The sequence below is a fragment of the Tamandua tetradactyla genome, chromosome 16, assembly GCF_023851605.1.
Source record: "Tamandua tetradactyla isolate mTamTet1 chromosome 16, mTamTet1.pri, whole genome shotgun sequence".
NCBI classification, from domain to species: Eukaryota; Metazoa; Chordata; class Mammalia; order Pilosa; family Myrmecophagidae; genus Tamandua; species Tamandua tetradactyla.
Genome location: NC_135342.1, coordinates 23363404 through 23375232, shown reverse-complemented (window position 1 = coordinate 23375232; position 11829 = coordinate 23363404). Strand labels below are relative to the sequence as shown.

Here is an 11829-nt window from a genome sequence, read left to right as displayed (position 1 = left end):
GACGTGGGCGGAATTTCAAGGAGTTGGGTGGGTTTTTTGTGTCGAGGCGGGAACCCGTGTGTCGTTTTGATTGGCAGGGTGAGGTAGACTGGCTCTGATTGGCCAGGCTACTGAGGTTCTGCCTGGGGATTGGCTTCTAGAAAGGCAAAGGCGGGGCCAGGAGAGGAAGCTTTGTGGTTGGGTCTCAGAAATGCAGTAGTTATCCCTTGCGCGAGCTGTCGAATGGTTGGTGAGTAATCTCGAGCGAAAAGCTGCCATAGACTCTGGGCGGGCGGAACTCTTAGTGCTTGGGACTTCCCGCGCCCCTTCTGGGGAAGTCTTCCTGCTGCGCGAGGCCAGGACGCCCCCAAATTTTATCCTCCCAACCTTAATTGTTCTTAACATCCGGGTCTCTCGTACCGGCCGCCCTTTTGGGCTCGTGGGCCAATAGGAATCACTACTTAGGGCGCCCCGCCTACCGGGCCGCGTAAAGCGTCCTGGGACTCGTAGTGAGAGTCTCGAGAGTTCTCTCACCACGCGGGTAGGCGATCCCGAGTCCTGACTAAGCTTTGTTGCCCGAGCTGTACCTCCCGGCTTTCCTGAATTCCTTCTGCTTGGAAGATCCCCGAGCAGCCTATTAGGCCAGCACTGGGATCAAGGATTTGCAGACATCTGCGGCTGAAATCTCCTTTCTCGTTCTTTCAGTCCTACCTCGGAACCTCACACCATGGCGGTTCCCGAGACCCGCCCCAACCACACTATTTACATCAACAACCTCAACGAGAAAATCAAAAAGGATGGTAAGTTCTCGGGATGGTCCAAACTCCAGACTATCCTTCACAAGCTGGTCCCACCCCTCCCCGGCAGCCGCTTCTCTTCCTCAGGCTTCTGCTCCTGCCAAACGGCTGCAGTGAAAGTCCTTCGGCCTTTGCACATGCTGCCCTCTGTCTTTTAACACTCCCATACGTCGTCTTAGGCGCTTCTTGTTCACCTGATCTCTGTTGCTCTTCGTTTGGGTTTCAGGTAACGGGACTCCCTCCTCCAGAAAGCCTTTCCTGGTCTTCTACTCTCTGTGATGCCTGCCTCTGACTTCCCCTAGTCTCCGTACATCCACCATCAGGCCCTGATCATTCTGGGCTGTCACTGTCTGGAGACGGGTCTGTCTCCTCATTGGTCTGTGAGCTCCATGAAGCAGGGACCTCGACTGGCTTTTTCCCTGTTACCTTCTCACTGAAAACGTACAGTAGTGTCTCTGTACGAGGTGCTGATCTGTGTACTTTTATGAAGTCAGTCTTGGATATATTCAGTTTTCACAATCCTGCCAGGAAGAAGCAATTATATTCCTATTTTTCAGATTAGGACACTGACTTAGTAATGAGTGACTCTCCTTAGGTTATACAGCAAGAAAAGTGGTAGAGGTCACAAGTATGGAGTTCTGCTTAAGAATTCACTTTTTGAAGTGAGACAGACTTCCACCTTCTTGAGCATTCTCTATATCGGGAAATTGAGCAAATTTCTAATACCTTCTTTGCAGGGATATTCTGAGGATTAAGTTAGTTAAACCTTCATGCAGCGCTTTTTTTTTAAGGTACCCAGCTGGATAAATGTTAGTAGCTCTTACAACTTCAAGAAAATGGCCAGTAAAATCAAAGGAGCTTGTTGGGATTAAGTTTGAGATTACCAATAAAGTTGCTGTTTTAGAAAACAAAATAAGGAATGTAAATTCTGCAAGTGCTTTTAGAGCATTGTGCCGGGCAGTTCTGGGGACACATTGGTGACTGAGATAACCCTGGCCCTGTCTCGTGGATTCCAGTTCAGTGGGAGAGAGTCCGGTTCTCCGACAGTGTCAGGGCAGAGGGGTTGGGGCTCGAATTCATTCCTTCATAGGAGAAGATATTTTTTGGAAAAGCCTTCAGGTAGCAGAAGCGTTGTTTTTGTATGATGAGAGAGAAGGGCGTTTCTGACTTAAATCAGTAGTGCAAATCTCTAAGGGCCAAAGAAAGCCTGGAGCATTGTATGAACCACCGATAGTTTTGTGTGCCTGGGGCTAGAGGGCCGTGCACTGACTCATGGGCCCTTCATCTAGGGCTTGGACTTTGTCCTGACGGTATTGAGAAGCTAGGCTAGGGGCGTTGCCAGTTGTTGGTTGGTAAAAATCCTCTCAGCTGTGGAGGTTGAACTGAGAGGGTGAAAAGGGAGGCTGTAGGCTGTGGAGAGGTTCAGAGCCCAAATGACTGAGCCCTGATCTAGCCCTCCCACGTTTTCTTCTCTTCCCTCATCTTTTTTTTCCCTAGTTTGCATAAGATATTGCTATTGTTTTCAGACCTGGTTGGGAAGACAGGTCTTTCCTTGGTTTAGCTTAAATCTTGCTTGCTGTCTGTTAGTGAGGCAGTTTGCTTGTTCAGTTTGGATGGACTTAGGTTCTGCTCTTGGTTATGTCATGTCTTTGAGCAGTGTCCGCCTCTCAGAGCCTGTTGCCACTTTAAAATTGAGAGGGTTGCAGTTGCTAACTCATGGGATCGTTATGAGAATTTAGTCAAGTTATTTCCATAAGGCACCTAAGGATGTCTTGATTCATGCAAACGTTTGTGGAGAGGTTGTGTGGTAGATTCTACACTAGGTCTGATGCTATTGCAGTAAACAAATCAGACAGGCTTATCCCTCCTTGGAGGGAGAGATGGGTAACAAGTAAATAGTAGATGTCAGATTTTGGAAAATGTGTGGAAAAAAAAAGAAAATACAGGATAAGGGAAAGAGGGAGAGTGATTGGGAGGAGACCATGTAAACAGGGTGATCAGGGAATGCCTCTCTGGGGTGGTGACAGTTCTCCTGAGACCTGGGTGATTAGATGGAGGCAGTCAGGCAAATATCAGGGGAGGGTGTTTCAGACAAAACAGCCAGTGAAAGGTTCTGAGGTAGAATCAGTGTGCCTCAGAAAGGTCTGCGAGGCCAGTTTGGCTATTGAGGTGGAAATTGAGGTTGAGGAAGTCAGCCAGGGCCAGATCACAAGGTCGTGGGGCTAGTGATAATGAAAAGAAATGCTCACATTTGTTGAGTGTTTATTATGTGCCAGGTCAGGTTTGAGCTTGTTTTTTTCATACTGCAACCCTTTGGGATAGGTACTGTTAACATCCCCCTCTTACAGAGGAGTACACTGGGCCCTTGAATGCTTTGTGATTGCTGCTGGTTATTGTGGGGTCTCAAGGGTAGTTACTGGCCTACAGCATTGGTACAGAGTTGGGTACTCTGTCATTTGGCTGATGCTCTCCAATCTGGGCTTTGCTTTCTCTGAGAAAGGGAATTCAACTTCTAGGGCTTGGTTTCCAGGCCTCTGTCACCACTAGGTCTTTCCTTTCCCCACTGCAGAGTTGAAGAAGTCCCTGTACGCCATCTTCTCCCAGTTTGGCCAGATCCTGGACATCCTGGTGTCCCGAAGCCTGAAGATGAGGGGCCAGGCCTTTGTCATCTTCAAGGAGGTCAGCAGTGCCACGAATGCCCTGCGCTCCATGCAGGGCTTCCCCTTCTACGACAAGCCCATGGTGAGCATTGGGGTGTGAAGGTTGTGTATGTGTGCATGTGGATGTGCTTGTCGTGTGTCCTTATGGGAGGTACCTAACTTAGTCTGGAGATTCAGGGAGGATTTCCTGGATGAGAGGAGACTTTGGGAGGAAGAGTTCACGGGGAAGGTGAAGGGGAAACAGTGTTTAGAGGTAGAGGCATGGTGTAGGCTAAGGCCCAGAGATTACCAAGAGCCTATATAATTGATGAAATGGTCAAGTTCATTTGGATGGTGCACATAATGTGGGGAGGGTATGTCCAGAGAATGTCAGATTTTAGGTCCAGGAGCTAGATTTTGTCCTGAAAGTGTGGTTAATCCCAAGAGTGCTTGAGAGGCATGCTAGGGTTTAGGGAGATGCCTTTGACTGTTGGGTGGAAGGTGGATAAGAGGAGGGAGACCAGGAGCCAGTTGCCAAGGTGAGTCAGGCTCCCAGGTGGGAGGGAACAGGCGGAGGCAGGGCAAGGACTGTGGGATGGGAGGGAGGGATAGGTTGCAGATGTTTGGGAAACCAAGGGGGTGGCCAAGGGAACTCCAGTCTCTGGGAGATGGAGAATGGCTTCGAGTCCCTGCCTTGGATTTCCTGGCATATTGCTGCCTGGCATCTTTGGTTCTGTTTGGACCTTTTCCTTTGCCCCCAGTCATTGTTTCAGGTTTCACTGGATTGGAATATGCCTCCCTGAATTGAATCCCTTGGGGAGATGACAGCAAGTCTAGGTGCCTGTTGGTCCCAGGCAGGTCACCTCCATGTAGGAGGGGCATGCGGAAACAGTGGTAGCCTGGAGCATGTTTACCTCTGCCTGGGGAGGGCCACCGCTTGGTGACTTTTTTGAGCCCAGTGTTGCCACATGTTACAGTTGCTTTTTTTTTCCTCACATGGACAGGCACAGGAAATCGAACTCGGGTCTCTGGCATGGCAGAGAATTTTGCCTGCTAAGCTGTTATCACACCTCCCTTACAGTTGCTTTTATGAGCAGCTAGGAACTGTTTTCTTTAGTTGTCCAAACCATACGTTTTTATGTATCCGCCATATCTTTCCTCCCAAAATTATTGCTTAGATTATCTCAAGCACTCAACTACGTGTGAGTTCTGTCAGAAAGTCCTGTCAACTCTCCCTCCAAAACATACCCATTGTCTGCCCACTTCTTATTCCTCCACTGCTGCTGACTGGGTTCCAGCCACCACCATCCCTCACCAAGACTTTGGCAGCATCCTGCTGCCTCCCTTCTGTCCTTGCTTCCCATGAGTCATCCCCATACCACGTTCAAAACACCCCATTGCTCCTGTCTTTCTCAGGAAAAGCTGAATCCTCGCTACAGTCCCCAAGCTCCCCTCTTGCCCGTTTCATTTTGTCCTTTCCCTCCCTCTTGTCCATCTCAGCCTCCTGCTGTTCCTTGAGTGCATGTTCATGCCTGAGCTGTCATGGCTGTTCTCTTTGTTTGAAGACTCTTTCTCCAGAGACCCACATCCTTGCCCCTCCCGCCCCACTTTTGTGTCTGTGCACAAATGTCACCTCAGCGAGCTCTTTCCTGACCACCCCATCTCAAAATTTGAATTCTTCTCAGCACTTCACACCTCTCTTCTAATTCACTTTTTAATCTTTATTCTTTCCCCCTCCACTGAATAAACTCCATGAGGACAGGAGCATCTGTGTGGATTTTTCACTGCTGAACCCCCTACAACCGAGAACGGGGCCTGGTGCTCACTAGGGGATCTGCAAAGATATGATCAAATGAGATTCAAAAGTGGGAAACCAGACTATTCTTGTGTGACTGTGAACTCCCCTCATAGTGCTCCTGTCCTGGCATCTCTGCAAGCTTCTGCCCTTGGCCTGATGCTCAGTGTTGTCCTGTCCTCTTTAAAACCAACGGCTCTCTCTCTAGCCAACACAACAAGCAAACTCACTGCCCTCCCCCATCTACATGGGACATGACTCCCAGGGGTGTGGACCTTCCTGGCAACGTGGGGTAGAAATCCTAGAGTGAGCTGAGACTCAGCATCAAGGAATTGAGAAAACCTCAACCAAAAGGGGGAAGAGTGAAATGAGACAAAATAAAGTGTCAGTGGCTGAGAGATTCCAAACAGAGTCAAGAGGTTATTCTTTATCACCTTGTTAGTTAAGTTCATATGAAACTTAACCACGCAAAGGATAGGTCAAGTCTACTTAAAATTTAGGCCTAAGAGTCACCCCCAAGAGAGCCTCTTTTGTTGCTCAGATGTAAAAAAAAAAAAATGTAATGGAGAGGCTGGGGGACCTGCCTGAAAATGTAGAACTGTCTTCCAGTAGCCATGTTTCTTGAAGATGATTGTATAATGATACAGCTTTCACAATGTGACTGTATGATTGTGAAAACCTTGTGTCTGATACTCCTTTTATCTACCTTATCAACAGATGAGTAAAACATATGGAATAAAAATAAAAGGGGGAACAGATGTTAAAATAAACTTAGATTGAAATGCTAGTGATCAGTGAAAGGGAGGGGTAAGGAGTATGGTATGTATGAATTTTTTTTGTTGTCTTTTTCTTTTTCTGAATTGATGCAAATGTTCTAAGAAATGATCATGATGAATATGCAACTATGTGATATTGTGAATTACTGATTATATATGTAGAACAGAATGGTTATATGTTAAGAATGTTTGCGTTTCTTTCTTGTCATATTTTTTTAAAAAATTAAAAAAAATATAGAGACTTAAAAAAAAAAAACCGTCTCCTTTATCTAGCACTTATGTGCCAGATGCTGATTTCCAAGCACTTTAATTCATTTAGTTCTCAAAACAATCCTTTAAAGTGAGTAACCTCCCATTCCCCATTTTACAGATGAGAAAATTGAGGCCAGGTGATTTCCATGTTACTTTCAAGCTCCTGCAGAGGTCCAATTTTAAGCCCAGGTGATTTGGCTCTGAAATTTATGCTCTTAACATTCTACCCTCTGTTCTGCAGCGAATCCAGTATGCCAAGACTGACTCGGATATTATTGCCAAGATGAAGGGAACCTTTGTGGAGCGGGACCGTAAGCGGGAGAAAAGGAAACCCAAGAGCCAGGAGACCCCAGCTGCCAAGAAGGCTGTGCAGGGTGGGGCAGCCGCCCCTGTGGTGGGGGCTGTCCAGGGGCCTGTCCCGGTAAGCCAGAGACTGAGTCCCTCTTGCTACCAGCCCTTCTGTAGTCTTGTGGCCTGGCTTGGGGACAGGGTACAGGGAGTTCTGTCCTTGGGGATTCAGACCGCTCCCTTCCATTTCTGTGTAGAGATTGTGTGCTAGTAGAGATGACCACTTGGATGATGATCTTTACCTTTAAATGTCTGTTCCCTGTCTGCCTGTCTCTCAGGATCTTTATATCTTTGTAGTTCATTTTTTTGGTTTCTGTTTCTCTCCTTGACCCTGATTTTGCCTGTCTGTGCATTTTATAAGTTTGTGTATATATAGAAAATCAAGAAGACTACTAAACAACTGTTAGAATTAATTTTGCAAGGTTCCCGAATAAGTTATATGAAAAGGTCAATATTTATAGGTCTATTTTATTTCTCTTTATATATACTAGCAACAAGCAAGATCCAAATAAAAAAATACTATTTGAGTAGCACCTGTGAGTAAATCACAGGTATTTAAAACCTCTATATGAAGCTACAAAACATTGCTGTTGAGAGAGTGGGAAAGACCTAAACCAATGGCTGGGAAGACTCAATATTAAGATATTGTTTCTCTAGATGGATCTGTATTTCCATGCAATCCAGTCAAAATCCCAACAGGTATTTTTCTGAAAATTGACAGGGTGATTCTAACATGTTTGTAGAAAAGTGAAGTAAAAGCAGAAGAGAATAAAGCGGAGGACCTGCACTGTTAGGTGTTTGAGACTCTAATGCTATAGTGATCAAAATGGCATGGCATTGGTATAAGGGTATAGATAGTGGGACAGACTAGGGGGGTCCACAAATATCCATACGTGTTGGTTGCTTGTATGATTTATGATAAACCACTGGCATTTAGTGGAGAAAGCTCTTTTTTCCCCCTAGTAAATGATGCTGGGCTAGTTGGATATCTATAAGGGTCAAAAAGAAATAGCTTACCTACCTTTCACTCTCAATAAAAGTTAGTTTGAAAGAAAAAACTTGTATGAGATGCATCATAGACCTGAATGTGATAACTAAAACAAAGTCTCCAGAAAAAAAACAGGCCAGTGTCGTCTTAACCTTGGTGATGGCATGAAGACTAGAAACTTCCTGTTTTAAGCAGGATACAAAAAGCACTTACTGTAAAAGAATATATAGGTAAATGGAACCTACTTAGTAGCTGTTTGTCTCTGTGTCAGCCTTTCCGACAGAGTCGTGCTGTAATTGTCCTGCCAACTCACCAGTTACTTTGGAGTCCGCAGTGGTGTCTGGGTAGCTGTATGTCTTCCTCACTGTTATCCCTTTCCCCACTTCTGTTCCCAGCTTTTTGTCTGTATTTGATTTAGCACTGTGATTCCAACTCTCGCATCTCCCAGCTCCTCTGTGTGCTGTGGTGTGCATGCGTGTGTGCTGACAGGCTTTCTGTCCCCTTCCCTCACCGCCATCTTTCCCTTTCTGCATCTTCTACCATCCCTTACTTTCTGTCTCTGTCTCCTGTCTCCCTTCCTCTCTCTCTCTGATTAATTTTTGTAAAATTTATTTTTAGAAACGAGTATCAGGTGCTAATTGTATAGCATTGCTTTGAGTTGTAATGTTTTGGTTTTTCTAACAAGCTTTTTTCTATTTGTATAACTATAAACAAAGTTGGGTCTACTTACAATAATTTTTCCATCTTAAAGGTTTTTTTTGTTTTTTTTTTTTTTCATTTAACATGCCCTTGACTCTGAGTTTGTTTTGCCTGGTCCACCTCCCTTGGAATGTCCTTTGTCTTTCTCCAAGTGCCTTTTTGGCCTTTTTCCAATTTTGAGTGTGTCTGCCTCTCACTCCCTGGGTTTCTTCTGTTGACCTTTCTTCCTCTCTGCCTTCTACTGACAGTGTAATCCCACCTTCTCTCACCTGCCAGCCCGACTCAGCCCCGTTCTCCCCTGTCTCTGCAGGGCATGCCACCGATGACTCAGGCACCCCGCATCATGCACCACATGCCGGGCCAGCCTCCCTACATGCCTCCCCCTGGCATGATCCCACCACCCGGCCTCGCACCAGGCCAGATTCCTCCAGGGGCCATGCCTCCGCAACAGCTTATGCCAGGACAGATGCCTCCTGCCCAGCCTGTAAGTGTTCAGGTCACACAGGGTCTCCAGCCTTCTGGTCACTGGTACATGTCAGGTGCCCACTCTGCCAGGATCTAGGGGTGGAATGGGGAACAGAGCAGACCCAGCCCCTGCATGCTGTGGAAAACCACACATAAAGAGTCAGAATGTGGGAACAGAGAAGGACTGATGGGATCTGTTCTTGATCGGCAGAGCAGGTGGGCCGCTGAGGAAGTGATATTGTGGCAGAACTCCCTGAGTGATGAAGATGGAGAGTAGGGCAGGAGAAGAATTATTAGCATGTTTGTTGGAGGAAGTTTAAGAGGTCAGCTTGAGGGTGGTGCAACAGTGACTCAATGGCAGAATTCTTACCTACCTTGCCAGAAACACAGGTTCATTTCCCAGAGCTTGTCTATGCCCAAAAAAAAGCCAACATGAGGCTGGAGTAGAGCTGGCACCAAGATTCATTCTGTGAACTATGGTGCACCTCCTTATGCACCAATCCTGTCTAGGCTCTAGCAATGGGGTGACCAGATCAAAACTCTGCCTTCTTGTAGCTTGCAGTCTTGTGGGGCAGGGGTGGGTGTGGAATATGGCTAGATAGACAACAGTATACAGTGTGTCAGGTGGTGGTTTAAGGTGGTAAGTGCTAGGAAGAATTCAGGCAAGGTGGAGAGGGAAAACTGGGAGGGTAGGACTAGTACCCCCCACTAGAGCTTTGGCTCCTGCACTCACGGATTCTCTTCCCTCCCTGCAGCTCTCAGAAAACCCACCAAACCACATCTTGTTCCTCACCAACTTGCCAGAAGAGACCAATGAGCTCATGCTGTCTATGCTTTTCAACCAGTAAGTGGGGCCTGTAGCTGGAAGGGGAGGACTAGGAGGCATCAGCATGGGGATGAGCCTCAGAACTTTGCAGACAGAGCCCTGAGTTGATATTTTACACTGAAGAAGTAAAAAGAGGTGCTGTGGTCGGAGCGGGCAGCAGGGCCAGAGCATGCTTGCTTTGTGTGGTAGGTGAGTGGATGGAGGTGGCTCCAGGCTCTGGGCCTCATTTCTGTAGTGATTCTTACAGGGGTCTTTAGGAGCCATGAATGAGACAGTTGTCATAGTGTTTGTGGTGGGGAGTTGGAGATGACTTTGGAGAAGGAGTGGGTCAAGTGTGATGCTCAGTGTGGGTGGGATTCTGTGTGGCTAGTTAGAAGAAACAGGAAGAGCATTGTGGAGGGTTCTAAAGAGGAAAATTTGAGATTCAAAAAACAGGAAAAAATACCATGCCCACAGACTATTTATAAGAATGTTAGTGGAACAAAGTCTGCCCAGTAAACATAAGGTGGTTGGCTGATAGAGAAGGAGGTAAGGAATGTAAAGAGGGAAAGTAAAGAAGTGGTGTATCATAAAGGTTAGGATAGTGGTAATTTCTAGAGGGGGTTATGTTATGGCAGGACATGGGTGCTAGGGTGTTCTATTTTTTGGCCAGGGTGGTGGTTTGCATGGTTGTTAAAATTATTCTTTAAGCTATGTTTCCACTGAATGCACTCCCCTTTTCAACTCAGCACTGTATACATTTGGAACTAGATCTTTGTTATCAGGGCTGTCTTATGCATTATATTATGTTTCATAAATCTTTGGCCTCCATTCAGTAGATACCAGTAGCACTATTCCCTCAGTGTGACAGTGTCTCTAGACCTTGTCAGATGTCCCTTGTGGGACAGAATTGTCTCCTGTTAAGAATGTAAGAATGCTCGTTCATATCATACTTATAATCTTTATAGACATTAGGGAAAATGTGGTGATAGATGTTGAGCCTGGATCCCTAAGGTCTGTCTTTCCCTTCTCTTAGGTTCCCTGGCTTCAAGGAGGTCCGGCTGGTCCCCGGACGGCATGACATCGCTTTTGTGGAGTTTGACAATGAGGTACAGGCAGGGGCTGCTCGCGATGCCTTACAGGGCTTCAAGATCACCCAGAACAATGCCATGAAGATCTCCTTTGCCAAGAAATAGCACCTTTCCCCCATGCCTTTCCCTGCCCCTGTTCTGGAGCCACCCCTCTCCCCCTTGACTCAGCCCCCTGAAGGTAAGTCCCCCTTGGGGGCCTTCTCCAAGCTGTGTGTGAGTGAGTGTTGCCACACAGCATTGTACCCAGAGTCTGTTCCCAGACATTGCACCTGGTGCTGTTAGGCTGGAATTAAAGTGTTTTTTTGAGGTTTGGTTTTTCACAACCATATGTTGTTTTTATTTTCATTCCTTCCGTCGTTCCCTTCCCTCCACATCAGCACTTCTTGGTGTTTAAACCTCCCAGCATGTTGGAGTTTACAAACTTGGAAAGACATCAGATAGTGTTATAACATTGTCAAAGGTTAAGTCACCTGTATTACTTTGGCAGTTTTCTACTTTGTCTCAGTCAGTGTCAAGGGCAGGAAATGGATACCTAGGGCTGTCATGTACAGTGGGACAAATTATATGCTGTACAAGGATGTCACCTTTAGGGGCATATCATTCATTTTGTAGATTTGTGTATTTCAACAATTTTCTAATGGATGTAAGAGTGTTCTGAGGATGAAGTTTATCTTCACCTTTTCCTAGTATGCACAAAAGTGCCTTCTGACCTAACAGCAGTTCCACAAAAAAACCTCTAGGTTCTTTAGATAGAAAGATTCAGGACAAGGAGGTGGGTGCTCATGAAATCACTGAAAGAGCAGTAGTCATGGCAGTCTGCTTTTGAGACATTTGAGTTCAAGCTTACAGCCCCTAATTGAACTACAGTTAAGAGCCCAGGAAGATGCCTCTGCTGCTGAGTGGCCCCAGCCTGACTGAATCACACACGTGAAGCTCCTGACTAGATGCTGGAGCAAGGAGTGTGTCCAGAGCCTCTGACTGCTAGCCAGCTGCCCAAGTAGCCTTGGGAAGGTGGTGGAACCAACTTCCCCTTCAGTTCCCTAGCTGTAGGGGAGATAAGGAAAGGTTGTTTCTGAGTGGGCAGTTATGTACTCTGATGCCATGGAAGGAGGGGAGATCAAAATGGGGAGACTTCATTACCAGTTTTTGTCACACATACACACCTGGAAAATTTTAAATTGATTCAAAACAAGAT

The 11829-nt window shown here is 46.4% G+C and overlaps 1 protein-coding gene across 2 annotated transcripts; it reads left to right on the top strand.

Moving 5' to 3' along the window:
• The first annotated feature begins 96 nt into the window (after window positions 1-96).
• Window positions 97-10960, top strand: SNRPA (small nuclear ribonucleoprotein polypeptide A). Of its 2 annotated transcripts, none has more exons than XM_077131794.1 (7): window positions 97-229; window positions 685-779; window positions 3346-3518; window positions 6480-6659; window positions 8584-8757; window positions 9494-9582; window positions 10580-10960. In XM_077131794.1, exons 2-7 carry the CDS (start codon window positions 707-709, stop codon window positions 10737-10739), a joined length of 849 nt encoding a protein of 282 aa, XP_076987909.1. In that variant the 5' UTR covers window positions 97-229; window positions 685-706; the 3' UTR covers window positions 10740-10960. The 2 variants fall into 2 exon arrangements, with proteins under 2 accessions (XP_076987909.1, XP_076987910.1); XM_077131795.1 differs by lacking the exon at window positions 97-229 and adding an exon at window positions 258-520.
• Window positions 10961-11829: the final 869 nt, after the last annotated feature.

Bases quoted from the DNA above. Each gene is read 5' to 3' on its own strand.
- SNRPA (XM_077131794.1), top strand. From the start codon at position 707: ATGGCGGTTCCCGAGACCCGCCCCAACCACACTATTTACATCAACAAC. The intron at 3,519-6,479 runs GTGAGCATTGGG...TCTGTTCTGCAG, and splicing joins CCTTCTACGACAAGCCCATG to CGAATCCAGTATGCCAAGAC. The intron at 6,660-8,583 runs GTAAGCCAGAGA...CTGTCTCTGCAG, and splicing joins CTGTCCAGGGGCCTGTCCCG to GGCATGCCACCGATGACTCA.